The following is a 20,367-nucleotide window of genomic DNA, read 5'->3' as shown; positions in this document are numbered from 1 at the left end:
GATCATGCCCTGTACCTAGACTTTGGCAACTAAAATACCCTGGATACAGGGAGAAAAAAAAAAAAAAAAAACCCACCCACACACACATCGGTTGATGTGGTGGTCTGCAATCTGCACACAGAGAACAAGCACTTGTTGTACACTCTGTCTCCTGCATGATTTAAATTTACAGAGTAGGTATATATGTCACTGTTTTATAAATCAGACCACACCAGTTTAATATCAGGCAGTCCACCTTTGACATCAAAAGTACAGATTTTAGTGAAACGTATGATCCAATATTGCTAGGATCCACAGCAATGCATGGAGATAAATACCTGCACCCCACAGGACAATATTGTACGATTGAAAGACGTGACGCACGCACGCACGCACGCACGCACACACACACACACACGTGTGTGTGTGCAGTTTACTAGGCAGCAGTTCAGTAAAATAACAACCCTGCAGCTACATAGAGATACACTCAGGAGAAGTAAGCTCTAGGGCGTCCACCATGTTTCTGCACAGAGATATTTTTACTTAGGCCCCATTCACATCTGAGCGATGCACCCAAGTTTTGTTTTTTGTAGCGCGTTCCATTTGACTGCGCCCCCTCTGCTCCAAAAATGTGCCAGACAAGCTCATGTACAAGCGTGTCTTGCAATGTGCACTTTTCTGTGTTTTACGTGCGACTGCTATCCACATTTGGGGTACCATTAAGAATTACACTGCAAGCGTGTAGTGCAAACGTGAGCAGAAACTCTTCTAAGCCCAAATGTGAACGGGGCCACATTGTCAACATAGAACAGGAACTTGCTTGGACGGCTGACACTAGTAGGAACAACTGGTGATATAATAGAAAGTAGCTTACGGGAACATGGGAAGTAACCCATTGTCCTCATTTGAGGGAAATGCACTTTTTTTTTCTTTTCTTTTTTAAGATACACAAACAATTGTTTGCACTGATACACTTTGACAAAAATCATCTTATTTTTTTTGCAAAGAATGAATTTCCAACATGCTGGAGAAAAAAAAATTCATATTGACTGATATTTCCAATATTATATAATAAAATGTTATAGATCAATGATCGAATTTAACCACCAATGGTACAACGTAATTTCCTTCAAATGATATTTAAAAAGGTCACAATTTCTACATAAAAAGTTTAAAGAGAGCCTTTTAAATGAAAGCTGTGGAAGCAGCGGGCACCTTCACACAAGGTTCTAATTGAATTCAGTTGTAAAATGTTTGAATCCTGGGTGAAAAAGTTTTGTGAAAACATTTATATACAACCTGTGACAGTTTGCAGCTGAAATCTTAAGCCAACAGCTCCGAGCACACACATGATCTGGGGAGACTACTGTTACAAATATAGGGCCTCCCTGTTCATTTACATTTAGAACCTTTTTGTATATTTACATTTGTGGCACTGAACACTGCATGGCATTCTTCTGTCTGTGTGCGCACTATGTATGAAAACTGTATTTATTTTTTTTGTATTATGGACACACTCATAGAATTTAAAAAAAAAAAAAAAAAAAAAAAAAAAAATCACATTAATAACAAAAAAGGAAAAAAACTAAAAACAAAAAAACACAAAAAAAAACAAAACAAGAAAAAAAACTTTAGACTTGTCCTAAACACATTGTAATGACCTCAGCTGCTATTCTTCCTGCCAAGCTGAACTCGACCACAAAACAGTGCTGTTTGCATACACAAATCACATGAATGTTATCGTAGCGGGACATTTGTAAACTCCATTCTCATATTCAGTGGGGAATTTGGTTACACTCAGACATGAGTGTCTGCATGAGAACTACTTACTGAACCTCTATATTTAAGTGCAACTTTCTGCAGGATAGAAACAAGTCCAGGGCACCCAACTAGATAGACCAGAAAGGCCAGAATTTTTCAAAGCAGCAACAAATTTTGTATAATGGGACCAAATTCCTGCTTTTATATGTGGATGAGAACACAGTGGAATAATTACAGTGCCTTGAAAAAATATTCATACCCCTTGCAATTTTCCACAGTTTGTCATGTTACAACCAAAAACGTAAATTTATTTAATTGGGATTTTATGTGAAAGACCAAAACAAAGTGGCAAATAATTGTGAAGTGGAAGGAAAATGATAAATGATTTTCAGAATCTTTTACAAATATCTGAAAAGTGTGGCGTGCATTTGTACGCAACCCCCCTGAGTCAATACTTTGTAGAACCACCTTTCACTGCAATTACAGCTGCAAGTCTTTTTGAGGATGTCTCTACCAGCTTTGCACATCCAGGAGGGTGACATATCTGCCCGGTCATCTTTGAAAAATAGCTCAAGCTCTGTCAGATTGGATGGAGAGCGTCTGTGAACAGCAATTTTCAAGTCTTGTCACAGATTCTTAATTGGATTAAGGTCTGGACTTTGACTGGGCCATTATAACACATGAATATGCTTTCATCTAAACCAGGGGTCTCCAAACTCTCGAAACAAAGGGACATTTAATTGCGCTTCAAGGTTTAGGGTGCCAGACAGGCCCATGGGAGGAAAATAAAAAAAAAAAAAAAAGGTACATAATTGGTGTCAGTAGGAGCAAGGGTGCCCCATCGTCGGAGTCAGTGGGAGCAATGGTGCCCCATTGTCGGCGTCAGTGGGAGCAATGGTGCCCCATATTTGTGTGAGTGGTTGAGGGCCAAAAGTGTCCCTTTGCTTGCCTTTTTCTGGCCCTTGAGGCACTAATCCTTTCAATGACACCAAAGACAGGGCACTATTCCTCCCACTGACACCAACAATGGGGTATGCCAACATGATACGGAATATATAATGTTCTTGTCCCATGTATAGCAAACTCCAGGCCTATTTTTTTTAAAAGAGGGGAAAGTAACCAAGCATATGGTAGGAGAAAACAAACACAAAGACAGTATATATAGGGCCTCTTCTAAAGGTGACCTGTGTCTCATCAACTCACATTGTATGGAAGCATCAGACAACCAGCCAATGCAAGGTGCTGTACAGTCCATGTACTGGATCGTGTTTATATAAACCTGCATAAAACCACAGAAAAAGAACAGGGGGAGGGAGGTAGGGGAAGTCACAAGTCAGAGGCTTACACAGTCTAAAGTGAATTCAACAGTTAAGGTTGCATAACATTCCTGTGGGGTTTTCTTTCTAGAATCTGTTCTTATCCAAAAATCGCTAAACCTATTCACAGGAAGAATAAAAGTTCAAGTCAAAGTACACCACACACGATAAAACAATCAAGCCGCATTATAGAGGAAAAACAACCAGATGAAATGTATAAGCAGAAATATCAGTATCAACATCAAGAGAACCTTGTTCAAGTGCTTGGAATGTACACAAATACTCGGCTCCTTCCTACAGATAGCAAAACTATAGAAAGCAGTAAACCAATCAAATTTCAGCATTTATCTTCTAGACCAGTCACAACAATGGCTAAAATAAACTTGTCATGACAGGCTAGCATTGCTTTTAAAACAGCTAGTTCCCTGGCAGTTATCCTGACCCCAACAAATTGTATAAATCTCCCCACTCTGTGGTGAATATTAACCCACACAACAAATGTAACCCCCCGCTGCTACATCTAATATAACCCCCGAAAATGTGAATGACCCCTACCACTGAAATACCTATAAAACCACACACCATCATCCAGCTGCCATAAACCCAATATGCCTTAAAGTGGAGTTCCAGTCAGTTTTGTGTTCATTAAAAGTCAGCAGCTACAAAAACTGTAGCTGCTGCCTTTTAAAAAAACACACACTTACCTGTGCCAGGATCCAGCAATGTGCTCACCCGCACCATCCCTCCCCTCCCTCTTCTCTCCCACAACTTTGGGCACCAGGCTGTGACAGCTTGCGGCTTCACAGTCGGGTGCCCACTGCGCATGCGTGAGTCAGACTGCGCATTCTGATTGGTCTGGCAGTCTTTTGGAACCTGTGAAGGAGACTGCGGGAGGAAGGAGGGGGGCCAAAAACAGGTATCCGCTCCCACCTCCCCTAAAAAGGTGCCAAATATAGCAGTGGAGGGAGGAGGAAGGGGGGAGGCAAACAAGCAGAGCTTCCACTTTTGAGTGGACCTCTGCTTTAAGCACCATTTAGCTATACAGCGTGCTTACAAAGCAACAAATCTCCACCACAAATCAAACCTCAATAAACACTGTGTTATTAAACAGGTCACTCAGCACTTCAGAATGTATCTACCACCATGTGCACATAAAGTCCTTTAATTCCTCCTGATATGAAGAGTTTTATCACCTGACACACCAGTGCACCTCTATCCACAGATTACATTGCACTCTTCCTCTCCTTTGCCTCACTTTTTCAAGACATGCAGTCACAACTTTATTCACTCTATTAGTCTTCTAGTTTCACTTTTCTATCTGCATCATGCGTCACTAAATCCTTATACCTAATCCTCATGTAACATCTGTATATAAGAAAAATAAAAAATATAAAAAGGTAAAATCCCACATTATTTTAGTGCACATTAGCACTATACCAGCAAGCTTATTGGAGCGTATCAAATCATCTGTCAGCATCCCACAGCTAGTGCCAATCTCTGCTGAAACACTCGCCTCATTAAAAAGATCATCACTTTCTATCCTGCATCAGCCATGGGAGCTGCCTCCTATGCACAGTACTATACTCCAGAGTATGCAGGCGTAGTATGGTAGCATGCATAGGTGTTGGTTCCCAAGTCTGATGAAGGAGAGGAAGTGATGGTATCTGATACAAGGTGAGTGCTTCAGCAGAGATCGGAAGTAGTTGTAGGATGCTGACAGGGAGATGATCCGATACGCTCCAATACACTTGCTGGTACATTGCCAACATGCATTGTGAGTGTGAGCTGGGTGTCTCTCTAGGTCTTAGCAGCCAGCCTCCTGAGGACGCTTCACTGAGCATGTGCATTAGTTTACAAGCAGCCCTGAAGCCTCATGGGATCCGTGACATCGGACAGGGGAGGACGTCATTCTGGCATAGGCCAGAAAGGATGAAGTGTTGGTTGTGCTCCACTGAAAAATGGATCATCTGACTCCAGAAAATTGCAAAAATATCATTTGTTTTGAAGGGTGGGGGTAGAAGCAAGAAAAAAAGGAAACCAAAAAAAAAGTGAGTAAACTTCCACTTTAAAGTATTGCTGTCAGTTTTTATTGCTGTCTATGTGCCTGTTATGGAGATTCACCCTCCCCATTTGTCCTGCTTACCATTATAATTGAAAGTAAAAAAAAAATAAATAAAACCCAAATTTTGGGTTGTCCCCAGAAAAGTAAGAAAGGAGGAATCTTTCAATGGGGACAATAGTTCTGATGACCAGGGGGTCCCCAAGGAATTCCCTTATTACCCCTCACTTCTGCCTTGGCTATGGGACAGGAAGTTAAGGGAAATCTTCGCAATGGGACAAAAAAAAAAATCTGACAGGGGTTATAACCCTTCCTTGCTCTATCCAAAATGGGAAAAAAAAAACAAAAAAAACAGACAAGGTTCTACTTCTTGACCACGCTATAGACGAATGACAGCTACAGTGCGGTCCTCCACTTCTGGGAGGACATCATAGGACAATCTTCCAGAACGCACCCGACACTCTGTGATCGCTGTGTCCTTTGGACACAGCTGATCACATGACACGGTAAAAAAGCCAATCACAGCGGCCTTTTAACACGTGATCAGCGGTGTCCAATCACCATTGATCACCATGTAAATACGCTTGCCGGTTAATGCCCTGATTATCAGTGCAGTCCCAAAAGTGCCAAGCAGTGCTGCCCATCAGTACAGCCTCTTCAGTGCCTCCTCATCAATACCCACCAGTGCCTCTCATCAGTGACGGAGAAAAAAATTACCCGTTTGAAAAAAAAAAAAAAGTTTCTTTCGATTATAAAATTTTGCAAAACTTTCGATCTTTCGTTTACAGTGCAAAAAAAAAAAAAAAAACACAGAAAACCCAGTGGTGATTAAATACCACCCAAAGGAACCTCTATTTCTGTGAAAAAAAATATTATAAAAACTTCACATGGAGTACAGTGTTGCATGACCGCGCAATTGTCAAAGTGTGACAGCACTGAAAGTTAAAAATTGGCCTGGGTAGGAAGGGGGTAAAAGTGCACCCTCTAGGCAAGTGGTTAAGCAGTACCTTGAAAGATTTACCTTTGTCTAGAAATCCTTCTTAAAAATAGAAGTGCACTTCCAGGTATGCAAGAGGGCCTAAGCACTCCCGTGCCTACAGCCATGAAGTGTCAAAATCTATAGTGTGAGATTTAAAGCCACAGGTGGATAGAATTTTCTAGGAAAATTTGTGTGAAAGTTCTCAGAACATTCCACTGTCAAAAGATCTTCTTTGCTTTTAATATTTGATTATGGAATGAATGGACTTTACCAAAACGAACACCAAAGATAATTGTTCAAAAATCATTATTTTGAGAATTTCCACCCTGCTCTTTTAAATTTTCTCATCACTGCAGTCAAAAATCGAACATCGATTTGACCCCCAATAATAAATAGAAAACCAAAAAGGAAATTTCTTAGAACATTCTTTTCCTAGAAATTTTCGAAATTCTACTGATCTATACCCAGTTTTAAAGCCCATACACACGATCAGAAAATCAGAGGATAAATACCACTTTTGAAGGGACCATACGATAATCTGATAGTTAGTACACAGCTTTCAAGAGCTGATTAAGACAGATTGTGCAAATTTATCTGATGGGACAAGCATGAAAATTTTTTTCGCACAATTTTCGGTAAATCAATACAGTTTTTGTTCGAAAATACAATACAGTAGTACATCACTTCCTTCCAAAATTTTATTCTGTTATACAAGTTTTTTTGTAACTTTAGAAATCACTTCATTTTAAAAATAGAAAGGAAGCAAAAAAAAAAAAAAACACAACAACACACACGGACAATCATTCGTCCAATAATCTCATTGTGTGTACAAAGCTTTAGGCACTGCTGCTTCTGGCTGAATCTCAAGAGCTTTGGAATGAGATTTGGTGAAGTCACAACTGTGCTACCCACAGCACCACCTCCTTGCTGGTGGCTTAAAGACGTTCTAAAGGCTCAAGGTTATTTACCTTCATGCATTCTATGCATAAAGGAAAAACCCCCTCTGCGTGTAGCAGCACCCCTAACACTTACCAGAGCCCCATCCCGATTCAGCGATGTCTATGAGAGCCTCAGTTCTCCGGGGACTCTCACTCCTGATTGGCTGCTGCAACAGCAAGAGCCATTGGCTCCCATTGCTGTCAATCACAGACTGTGAGCCAATCAGGAGAGGGAGGGGGCAAGGCTGAGCCATAGCTGTGTGTGAAAGGACACACAGAGCTGTGGCTCGGAAGCGTGCCTGCTTGGGTGCCCCCATAGTAGGCGGTTTGCTATAGGGGCACCCAACAGGAGGGAGGGGCCAGGAGAGCCAGCGGGGGACCCAAGAGGAGGAGGATCAGGGCTGCTGTGTACAAAACCACTGGTCAGAGCAGGTAAGAACATGAATAACAAGAAGAAAAAACAAAAAACAAATAAAAAAAAAAAAAGTTTTGTATCACTTTAAGGAAGCAGAGCCCTGTGCCTTTACAAAGACGAGTGCCTCCACATACAGACACCATTCAGAACAAGGCATAGTGGGTCAGTAACGAGGAAGATCAGCCGTCTGCCTCTTTTTTTGGATACGGTTTCCAGAACTCAGCTTCTCTTCAGGGCAGCCTTTCATTTTTAATGGATAGGCAACCACCTTAATGGCCCAAAACATGCACATTACCGTTTTTCTTCCCATGCAACGTACCACTAATAGTAATTAATGCTAGAGCACTGCCTACTACTGTAACAGTGCAAACTGCATGGCACTGCAGCAGAATTTGTGCATGATTGTCAGTTACCATGCATTCTACCATATAGTAGAACAGTGTAAAGATGTAAGTGGGCCCCAAGTATGACAAGTTTCCATTTCAGCGAGCCTAAATGACCTTACACATATATTCAAAATTATGATTTTTTTCATTTTTACATTGATTCCGACTGTGCCTGCCAGCATACAGTCAGACAAACCAGAGTAGAAGAGCAACCAAGCTTGTCTAATTACTTGATCATTATCAGATGAAGCGTCTATTTTGTGTGTGAAGAGGACCAGGAATCTCTCACTAATACCACTCTACCATTCACAATAGCGGTACAGAAGCCGCCTGACTGACAGTACCCACAATTTTCTGCTTTGTTGCTATGACTACTGCACCCGGCTCCTGAATTCTCAGACAAGCCCTTGTGTGTCAGCTCTCCCCACGCTGCTAGATACTCACAAACTACACTGAGTCATTGGACTAGTCGAAACATGTTGCAATCCACTTCCGTACACTTTGCCTCAATGACCTTATTACATCTGTCTACGTCAGACAGTCAGTCAGTCCTGTAATTCTGTTCTCTAATTGCTCCGTGTCACACTAACTACTACACCAGCCTGTTTCTGTAAGCACACAAGATTGTCCTGCATAATTACATCGCAATGTACAATGGAATCAAGGAGAATTGTCAAGGGACAAAATCATCTGAGCCAGGACAAACAAACAGCTCAAATCTTCGCCAAATAATTCAGGGGAAGAACATCTGCAACCTACAGAAAATGACAACAGAAAAAACAGTGAAATCACTGGTGCCGGAGAATGCCATCTATGTAGCAGATTCTTGTAGCAACAGTTTCTAATTGTAACAGAGATTGTATTTTAACTTGTGTATACATCTTTTATTTACACTAAAAATAATGAATATATTCTGTTTTTTGACTAGTCTGATACACATAAAATATTGCACGTTTGCAATCTTTTATCTAACCACTAGATAGAGCACTAGTATCCTTTTTAACATACTCTGCTATTTCAGTTTTTAGCTGTGCGTTAAAAAAAAAAAAAAAAAAAAAGGGAAGAAGAAGAAGTAAGGCTTATTCTGATGAGCTAAATTTTTCTAAAGCAACAGCACTCTGTGCTATGACCACATGGTAGCTGGTCAATCAGCTGCAGCCAGGTTGTGTGTGGCCAGAAAACGCCATCCGTGGAAGTGAAGTACTGTCTAGTTGATATTTTCATGGTGTTTTTTAATTCAGTCTTCTGAAGGTTGATAATTTATTTTTGATAATGGTGGCCACACAAAATATTGACACTTTGGGCCCAATTTGGACATTTTCACTTAGAGGTGTACTCACTTTTGTTGTCAGCGGTTTAGACATTAATGGCTGTGTGTTGAGTTGCTTTGAGGGGACAGCAAATTTACATGTTATACAAGCTGTACACTCACTACGTCACATTGTAGCAAAGTGTCATTTCTTCAGTGTTGTCACATGAAAAGATAGAATAAAATATTTACAAAAATGTGAGTGGGTTACTCACTTCTGTGAGATACTGTACATCTTTGTACTCATTTATAAAAAAAAAAAAAATATATATATATATATAATATATACACATACATACATACACTGGAATTGTTTTTTTATACTAGGAACAGTAGTGATCAGCGACTTATAGCGGGACTGCGGTGGGCATACTGACACTCAGGGGAAATTGACTAAATGCCATTGACATCCCAATGATACTAATACAGTGATCAGTGCTAATAACAAAAACACTGACACTGTACTGACATTGGGCAGCAAGGTGTTAACATCTGGGGTGATCAAAGGGTTAACTGTGTGCTGTTTTTTTACTATGTAAACATGCTACTGTGTATTTCAGAAGTACACAGCAGCATGTTACTGCTGGCAGGAGAGAGACCAGTGCCGTTTATACACACACACACACACACACACACACACACACACACACCCCGAAAATGCAAATTCACACACATACATTATATATATTTTACACATACACATATACACACACGTGATTTTGCACACCTCTGCTGCCCTGTAGCAGTGGTTCTGCTATAGGGCAGTTGGGAAGCTTTTTAAGTGGTTGCAAAGGCTGAAGGTTTTATACCTTCAGCTCCACCCCATAGTCCCCCTAATACCTGAGCCCGATCCCGGGTCTCTCCCTCTCTTCACTGGCTGAGACAACAGCGGGAGCCATTGGCTCTCACTGCTGTCAATCACAGCCAGGGAGGAGGCAGCTTGAGAGCAAGCATGCATGAGTGCCCCAGAGCAAGCAGCTTGCTCTGGGAGCACTCAGCAGGAGGAAGGGGCCAGAAATGCCAGTGGGGAACCTGAGAAGAGGAAAAGCAGGCCTGCTCTGTGCAAAACCATTTCATAGAGCAGGTAACTGTGACATTTTTTTTAAACAAATAAGGCTGAACCTTTATACCCACTTAAACAATGCAGTTTTCACCAATCCATTTTCCTGTGACACAGACTTTGGGGGGGGGGGGTGGAAAGGGAAGCCTTCCCTGCCATCAGACACAGATCAGTGCTGCTGGTAGCACTGTTCAAGCTGAAATTTTCCAAAAGGGCAGTTATACAGAAGTCAATTGGGTAGATTGACTTCAGTACAAACACACTGTCAATACATGGTTTGAAATTCGGCCAGTCCATGCTGAACCTGCCAAAATCGCGATCCATTTATGGCTGGCTTTAAAAAACTCCATGCTCTCTTTTATGTCAGGGGTTAGACTGATCATGGTTTGTACTCTACGATAGCTTTATTTTGCATGTGTGTTTTTTCCTTAGCTCTTCCCCATTTAGAGAGATAAGTTGGTCCTTTTGTTTTTTTTTCCTCCCCATACAATGAAAAACATTGCATCGGATCAAATACCTATAACTAGAGTATTAAAGGAATAACTATTAAATGCCGCTAAATTTCAGGGGTAGATGTGCAGCGGGTCACATCATCGGTCTACATAATTTATGAAGGAACATAAAGCGTCTGACAAATCATTTTGGGATAAAAGTATCCAGTATAAACAATTCCGGAACTGCTGCCACACTACTAAGAGCACCTGGCATGTATCAGTGTGAATTATGTAATAGATTTGTACAGAGCACACTAATGCAATTGCTTTAGGCTGGAGAGACAGGAACATTAAGGAACCATGTATACTGAGAGCTTATCCTGTGTGCATCCAATCCCACCAAGTTCCTGAGCCCAGAGGCACAGGTGCAGTGTCCAGCCCTGCTGCTTGCAGGCTGTCCAAATCTATGACAGGTTGGTATACATGATGTAGACTGCCACTGAATGCTGTACTGAGTTTAGGGCTGTACACTTTCAAGGTCATATCCCCAGACCATTAGTATTCTGTTTTCCAGGCATACATCCCTGATTGCATTGGGTCCTAAACGTGGGGCTGGAAGCTGTAACTGTGCCTCCTGAGTGCACAAGATGCCAGGATTGAACACAGAGCAGTATGATGTTATTTGGTTAAAAATATTAAATCAGCATCCTGAACTATTAGTAACAAAAATAAACTACTCAGAGCAAATATCCACACAAAAAAAAAAAAAAAAAAAAAAACAACAACACATCACAACAAACACACAGGTTTGAATTACCAGCTACTGAGAGATTGCCATACCAGCACATGAACCATATAAACATTGATTTTTCATGCAACACCAGTATGTGCCTTCATTATAATCCCTGAAGATGGACATTTTCCTGGGTTTGAAGCCCACTTCTGCACATTCCAACTCACTTCATTGGTGTAGTGTGGGTGACCATTCTGAAGCCGTGTTTGACATGCATTGTGTATTCTTGGACCAAAACACATCCTACTGCAATGCATTTCCAGTGTAAGCAAAAACAGGTCAAACACACCCATCTGTATTCAAAAGCATGCATGTGAGCAGTGCTGTATTCAAATACAAAAAAAAAGGAGGGCTTGACAACAAAAGCCCTATAAAAGCCTTTAATCCCCTCTATTCTATCGTCACTCATTGGAACATGTAGAAACAAAAAAATTAAAAAAATGTACAGTTTTCAGATCAGTCTAAATTGTTGATGCATGATCGCTCCATGCCCCATACATTCGGCTGAAAACTTAGAATTTCCCAGTCACTTTTGCTATTAAATTTGACCCATCAAAATAGGTCAAAAGTAAATCAAATATTGAAAACTAAACAAAATTGACTAGATTTGATTGTAGGATTGAAATGGTCGAGTCATCCAACAGTGATATGTATAAGACAAGGTGGTGATAATTATTCAAATCACTAGATCTGACCAATCAGAAGGTTTGAAGTTTAAGAAATGCACATGAGCAGCTCAGTGTACATTCAACAGAACACTGAGCAGGCAGGTAGCTTTCAAGTTAACTCTATTCCCTCATCAGGGTATATACATTTCTGATAAATGGTCCAGAAACCCACAGATTTATTCATAGAGTTACAAGGAGCAGGAATGCAATGCAAGTATTGGGGAAAATAAAAAAAAAAAACTTTTCTTCTATGAACATTTCAAAAAGGACTGTCATCTGAGGTGAGAGCTGTGCCTGGACTCCTGATCTGTGAGTTAGTTACCCCAATGACACCTCTAAACTCTGAACCCCTACAAGGGCCTCTACCATCAAGTGCTTCAAGAAAACGGAGTTGTATCTTTAAAAATGTGAAGGCGCTTCCTGGTAACTCTGTATAAATCTGTGGATTGCAGAAATGTATAAAGTCTGACAAAGGGATCTATTTTATCCCAAAAGCTTGAGGGCTCATTCACACCACGATCAAAATGAATTTCCCACACCACCTTAAAAGGCAAATAGTCTGTGCACTGCACGTGTCATTGCTCTAGATCTGAGAGGAAGCTCTGCTACTTTCTAACATCCAATCATGTGCAAGCAAAGATGCTGTGTTTTATTTCCTTTCATGTGATTGGGTATTCTTTGAAAGTGACACTTTACCTAATTTACTAAGCGCTGGAGCAGTGCACAGTATATTTGCCTTTAGTAAATCAACCCCAACAGGTGTGTGATCTGCTGCAGGTATATGATCCTAACGCCACCCAAAACGCAGATTGCATACGCAGTGCATTTCTCTGCACCAGATCGATCCAGTGCAGCGAGCTTCTGAAAAGTATTGCATGCACTACTTTTGGTGCAATCCAATTTGTTCTCAGCCCAAAAATTGCACTGAGTTGCACAGTCTGTGTGATTCAGGTGTGAACTGTCCCTTAATTTTGGATAACTTAGATAACTTGTAAAAGGGCATCACTAAAGCTCACCATACGCACATCAAATTTCCAAAAATACCAACTAAATTGTCTAAACTTTGTCCTGTCGGAACCACCCCAGTCGACTTTTGTTGAATGAGCCAGGCAGAAAATTCTCAGCCTCACAATCAGAGTACCTGTTCAGTGCCATCTGTCAGAAAACAATGGCCTGCAGTGAGAGATTTGTCCATTCATGCTGTACAGGAATCTGCAAGATTCCTTTCATTCAGCCCACAGGCATAAGCATGTATGGCCAGCTTTAAAGCTACTTTCACACTGCTTGGTCTAAAAAAACACATCAAAACACCATGTGCATTTCACCACTTTTTCCCCATGTTGCATCAAATGTAAAGCAATGCACAATGCGATTTTTATGCATTTTAGCCGCATTTGTGTGGCACTTTCCCCACATTACTTCTGGGATGTTCAATTTGTGTCGCCCGACACCTGGGACATGCAGTTCTGGGTACCGGGCAGGTAGTTTCTTTTAACCTTTAGTCCTGCTGCGGGAAAGCAGCAGAGCTCACCTGTCAGGTAGAAGCATTTGGGCAGCAGTGCTGCCACCCGATCGCTTCCACACAGCCCACTACAGTTCCACTCGTCGCCGCAGCCCGCCCGTCCACAAACTGCTGCCCTGCCCGCTAGGTCTCACGGGCTCCACTTGCCAATCTGCGGCCCTGGGACCTGTTCAGGGAGTACCAGTGGGTAGAGAGGAGGGAGGAGAGCAAAAACTTCAGATCTAAAATGATTTTTTAAATGTGTGCAAAAAAAATGGCTTTAGCAGTGAAAGGGATAAAGGATAAGCCTGACACTCTCCTTTCCGGAGGAGCACCCAATCGGTGCTTGTTACACTGCAAGGTCTCTCCCCTCCCTGCTAGTCCCCGGGTGCGGTGCTGCAGACAGGCAGGGAGGGGAGGAGAAGATTAACAATGCAATGTTAAAATTATTACAGGTTTAAGTCACCATAAAGCCCCTTTTGTTTTACAAAAGCCCCAGACATTCATAAAATCACCTCCAATTTAAATATGGTTTAGGTAAAAAAAAAAAAAATGTATCTGGACAAGTAGATCGTCATGAGGGACAAGTAGATTGGGACCCTGATTTAGTCCCTGGACAAGTAGTTTTTTTCAAAAATTTCCACACCCCTGCACTATTCTAATGCGATTTGCTTACAATTTCCAGTGCAACTATTGATGCAGCTTTGATGAGACTTCATTGCAAATTTAGAAGTTCTCAAGCCTGTGTTCACAGAACTGCATGACAAGAGAAATCAAATGATATTCCGACTTCAGTGTGATTTCAGCCTCAGAGACTTCTCTTCTCTCAAAGAAGTAGCATTAACATAGATAAGAAACATTCCTATTACTTTGATGGATCAGTGTTTTGTTTTATCTGTTTTTTTAAACCTCACTTCTCTCCTCTCACCTTTGCTGCCCAAAATCTAGGTTTTTACTGAAGCAGTTTTGATCCTGTGATCGATCAAAGGAAGGCTCCAAAATTGCAGCTGGATCAAAATCCATTGATGAAGGATGTCCAGGGAGGAGAGGTGAGGGTTAAAAACACTCATCCAAAGTCATAGGAATGCTTCTTATCTATGCTGATGGGACTTCTGTGAGAACATAGAAGTCTTTGGGGCTGAAATCAAACCAAAATCCACCAGGAACCTTTTCTAAAATTCGCACTGTGCTGAGTTGATTAGAGGGACATCACTGAGTATAATGCAAGTTCCCTTGTCATGTGATTCTGTAAACCGGGGATTGAAAACTTCCCACAGGTGCGTTGTGTTTTTGATGTGGTTTCCATTTGTTTCAATGGAGGGATGCATTTCTGAAGCATTTTTTTTTTACCAGAACAAAAACATGCACACAAAATGCAGCAAGCTGGATTTTGTTTAAGCGCAATGGACCAGTTTTCTTCTGCTTTTCTTAACTGAAGAACACACCAAAAGCGGATCAGTGTGAAATCAGCCTACTATTCTACTACTGCTATGATGACAGATTCAACCACAATAGTGATCCACCGAACAATGGGAATTGATACATGCAAGATCAGGTAGTGATAGGTATTCTACAAGCACTAGATGTGATATTGAACTAGAATGTTCAATGGACGATGCGACTGTTAAAAGGAAGATCAGGCTGTAATACGATTCAACAGTCTCTGGTTTCAATCACAGCACTGAACAATGAGACTGACACATAGAAGATCAGGTAGTAAAAAGCATTTAACAATCTATAGATTTGACCAGAATACTGTCTGTTCATTGGACAATAAGCTTTTAATGATTAAATCAGGGAGTGAGGATTCAACCACAAAACTGAACAATGAAATTGATACATACAAGATTGAGAAGTAAAAAGCATTTGACCAGTATATTGAATCAGACTGATCATTGGACAATGACAGTGATACGTGCAATATTGGCCAAACATGCAATGATCTAATCAAAACACAAACACACACTTTTCTGGTGGGTATGGGCAGAAATTTCAATCACAGGAAAGTAGATCTATTGTTAAAGTTAGGTGTATGATGCATCATTTGATCCCTTTTGCTCTTCTGATTGCGTTTTGATCCCCGACAAAAACAAAATCGATTGAGTACACAATCGTAAATAAAAAAAAATCATTTTACGTATGGCCAACATGAGATCAGGAAGTGATAAGTATTCAGCAACCTCTGGGTTTGACCATAGTATTGAACCAGTCTGTTCACTTATCAATGAATCACATGTAATTTGAGCTAGTGATAGGTAATCAATCTCTGGACGCAATGACAATATTGAATCAAACAGTTCATTAAACAGAGAGATTGATATGCGATAGATCAGGTGTCAATGGGTATTCAACAATCTCTAGATTTGACCACAGTACTGAACCAGACTCTTATTGGTATTGATAAGATCAGGTATTGAGAAGTATTCACCAACCTCTGGATTTGACCCAGACTGTTCAATGAACCACATATAAGATGAGGTAATCAATCTCTGGACTCAACCATAAGGCCCCGTGCACACAATGTGAATATCGGATGAATTATGGGCCGTTTTTATGTTGCATGCTAGTCTAATATCGAAAGTGAAGAGGTTAAAGTTACGAAAATTCTTGTATGATAGGATAAAAATTAGAAAGTGATGTAATGCATTTTATTTTCGGATGAGAACTGTACGGAATAAATGAACATCGTACGATCTGGTATTATACGAGAAACATTTTCGTGCTTGAACCTTCGGATAATTTTGGACGAAAGTTGTGCACTAACAATCACAATATTGTACGATCAGTTCGAAAGCGGTATTTTTCCCCCATACGATTTTCTGATCATGTATACTAGGCTTAATACTGAACAATCAGTTCACTGAACAATGATACGTGTAAGATCAGGTAGTGATGGGTATTCATCGATCTTTAGATTTGACCATAGACTTATCACTGATGAATGAATCATGTGTAAGATCAGATAGTGATAGGTATGTGCATGGTCACCATAAGATCGGGTATTGAGAAGTATTGAACAACCTCTAGATATTTATTTATTTCAGGTACTTATATAGTGCCGTCCATTTACACAACGCTTTATGCATATATATTGTACATTCACATCAGTCCCTAACCCTCAAGGGGCGTACAATCTAAGGTCCCTAACTCACATTCATACATACACATACTAGGGCCAATTTAGACAGGAGCCAATTCACCTACCAGCATGTCTTTGGAGTGTGGGAGGAAACCGGAGTACCCGGAAGAAATCACGCAGGCACAGGGAGAACATGCAAACTCCAGGCAGGTGGTGCCGTGGCTGGGATTCGAATCGACGACCCTAGTACTGCCAGGCGGAAGTGCTAACCATTTAGCTACTGTGCTATATGACCATAATATTGAACCAGACAGCTCAGTGAACAATATGTAAGATCAGTTAATGATAGGTAACCAATCTGTGGACTTGAACATAATATTGAACCAATTGGTTCATCGAAGAACAAAATTGATATGTGTAAGATCAGGTAGTGATGGGTCTATGGTCTCTAGGTTTGACCATAGCATTGAACCAGACCGTTCACTGATCAATGGATCATGTGTAAGGTCAGAAAGCGATAGGTGTGTGTAAAGCCACCACATGATTGGGTAGTGGTAGATAATCAATGATCTCTGGACTAAACCATATTATTGAATGGATTGGTGCACTGAACATTGAGATTGATATGTGTAAGATCAGGTAGTGACAGGCAATGACCTCTAGATTTAAACATTGTATTGAACTTATCAAGACTGACCAATGAATCATGTGTAAGATCAGGTACTGATAAGTACATGTATGGCCACCATAAGATCAGGTACTGATAAGTACATGCATGGCCACCATAAGATCAGGTACTGATAAGTACATGCATGGCCACCATAAGATCAGGTACTGATAAGTACATGCATGGCCACCATAAGATCAGGTACTGATAAGTACATGCATGGCCACCATAAGATCAGGTATTGATAAGCACGTGTATGGCCACCATAAGCTCAGGTATTGATAAGTACGTGTATGGCCACCATAAGATCAGGTATTGATAAGTACGTGTATGGCCACCATAAGATCAGGTATTGATAAGTACGTGTATGGCCACCATAAGATCAGGTATTGATAAGTACGTGTATGGCCAACATAAGATCAGGTATTGGTAAGTACGTGTAAGGCCGCCATAAGATCAGGTACTGATAAGTACGTAGTATGGCCACCATAAGATCAGGTACTGATAAGTACGTAGTATGGCCACCATAAGATCAGGTACTGATAAGTATTTAACAACCTCTGGATTTGACCATAATACTGAACCAGACTGTTCAATGAAACCCATGTAAGATCAGGTAGTAATAGGTAATCAATCTCTGGACTCAACCATAATATTGAATGGATCGGTTCATTACACAAAGAAATTGATATGTGTATAATCAGGTACTAATGGGTATTAAGAGATCTCTAGATTTGACCATAGTATTGAACCAGACTGCTCACTGATCAATGAATCATGTGTAAGACCGGGTATTGATAGGCAAGTGTGTGACCTCCACATGATCAGGTATTGATTTGGTCATAGTATTGAACCAGACTGTTTACTGATCAGTGCATCTGATGTAAGGCTGCCCATACATTAGTCTTTTTTTGTTCAACCAGCAGTTTGAATGAAAAGAAAATGACGCAATTCCCCCATCCACACTCCTGATATGGATGGGGGAATCCTTACCGCTGAGTTGTTGTATTCTCACTGCAAGGAGTCTTTCCTCACCGTCAGAATACACAGATCATTGTTGTTGGCTAGAATCTGCAAAACTGATCAATCAGGAAAAACCCAATAGGGTAGTTGTACAGAAGATGATCAGTAGATCGACTCCTGTGTAACCAGCCTGCCCATACATGGATCAAAATTTGGGCTGTACCTGCTGAACCGGCTTTGACCCATGTATGGCCGGCTTTGGATTGGGTGGAATAGGTACACGTATGGTCACCACAAATGATCAGGATGTGATCGTTATTCTCTAAACTCAACCATAGTACTGTACCAATCAACCAGTATGAGATTGATCTGTGTAGGGTCAGGGGGTCATAGGTAGTGAGCCCTGTGATTCATCCATGTATGGCTGACTTTAGATCGGGTGGGACAGGTACATGTATGGCCACCATAGATGATCAGGTGGTGATAGCTATTCTTCGGACCCAACCATAGTACTGTACCAATCATCTACTGAACGATGAGACCGATCTGTGTAAGGTCAGGCGGTCACCCCAGTGATTGATCCATGTGTGGCCGAACATAGATCGGGTAGGAAAAGTACATGTATGGCCACCATAGATGATCAGGTAGTGGTGGGTAATCAATCTCTGGACCCAACCATAGTACTGTACCAATCATCCACTGAACGATGAGATTGATCTGTGTAGGGTCAGGTGATCATGAGTGGTGACCCCTGTGATTGATCCATGCATGGCTGACTTTAGATTGGGTGGGATAGGTACATGTATGGCCACCATAGATAATCAGGTAGTGATGGGTAATCAGCCTCTGGACCCAACCATAGTACTGTACCAATCACCCACTGAATGATGAGACCGATCTGTGTAGGGTCAGGTGGTCACCCCAGTGATTGATCCATGCATGGCTGACTTTAGATCGGGTGGGACAGGTACATGTATGGCCACCATAGATGATCAGGTAGTGATGGGTAATCAATCTCTAGACCCAACCATAGTACTGTACCAATCATCCACTGAATGATGTGACTGATCTGTGTAGGGTCAGGTGGTGACCCCAGTGATTGATCCATGTATGGCGACCATCAGGTTGTATGTAATGAGATAGGGCAGCCATGACATGGGGCAGGATGTACTGGGTAGTTTCCTCTGCTGCCCCCCATAGGTCCCCCCGGTACTAACCTGCTCGCTCCCGCGGCTTGTCCTGCCCGGTGGAGGGGATGGTGCCGCTCTCCCCCGGGACCTGGTCTGCCGCCTCGGACGCCTGCCAGGAATCTCGGCTTTTGGCCCAGGCCATCCTCTTCTTGGCCACCAATTCCCTGGCCTGAGCCTCCTCCAGGAGCGTCTCGTCCATGCTGAGCTCCCCGGGGCTCTGCGTCCGCCTCAACTCCTCACCCGACCTGCGGACCAAGAAGAAGACAAGTCCGCCCGGTCAGCACTGTCCCCGCCCCTCCAGTCCGCACACCGACCTCGGGACAGCCCGGGCTTCTCACACTCCGCTCACTCCATGACTGCGAAAGTTACTTTGTTATAGAGCTCAGCTCACTACATTCTCCCCACCGTTTCCCTTCCCTGCTTATAGGACGGCCGCATCCCCGGCCTCCCTCCGGACGTGCACTCCTCCCTTCCTGCCGCTGGGTGGTGCTCGTCCCTCCGAGACACCCCGGTTGTGTGAGCTGTGAGGGGCGTCCTCTTGTGGTACCTCACACAGCCAGACATCCCTCTGTCACTGATACCTCCATTACAGTATCAAAGTATTCCAATAAAACCTTTTTTTATACTTTTGGCTAAGGCAGAGGAGGATTAGAACCCCTGTCCAGTTTTATTGTTGTCTGTGTCCCCATTACCCCTGGTTTGCATCTGTGCGATTTGCGTGGAGAAGAGAGCCCATTCAATGGACTCCCATGTCCCTGCACTACTCAGGAAATCGCAGTCCGTGTGGGAACCAAGGTTTTCAGTACGCATTCCTCTGTGTGGGTGGTGCAGCTGCGGGTATTTCTGTGGGCCCTACAGCAGAACCATCTG

The 20,367-nt window shown here is 41.9% G+C and overlaps 1 protein-coding gene across 2 annotated transcripts in view; it reads right to left on the bottom strand.

The window, feature by feature from the left end:
* Positions 1-19,936, bottom strand: part of ITPRID2 (ITPR interacting domain containing 2) — a 124,172-nt gene extending 104,236 nt beyond the window's left edge. For both annotated transcript variants that reach the window (XM_089680835.1, XM_089680836.1), the window contains exon 1: positions 19,525-19,936. In XM_089680835.1, coding sequence (XP_089536961.1) covers positions 19,525-19,696 — 172 coding nt within the window. In that variant the 5' untranslated portion in view covers positions 19,697-19,936. The remainder of the gene's footprint in view (positions 1-19,524) is intronic.
* Positions 19,937-20,367: the final 431 nt, after the last annotated feature.

This window comes from Staurois parvus, unplaced genomic scaffold, assembly GCF_062004578.1.
Source record: "Staurois parvus isolate SC_StPar_1 unplaced genomic scaffold, SC_StPar_1.0 ptg000251l, whole genome shotgun sequence".
Classification (NCBI taxonomy): Eukaryota; Metazoa; Chordata; class Amphibia; order Anura; family Ranidae; genus Staurois; species Staurois parvus.
This window is presented reverse-complemented; position numbering and strand designations above follow the sequence as displayed.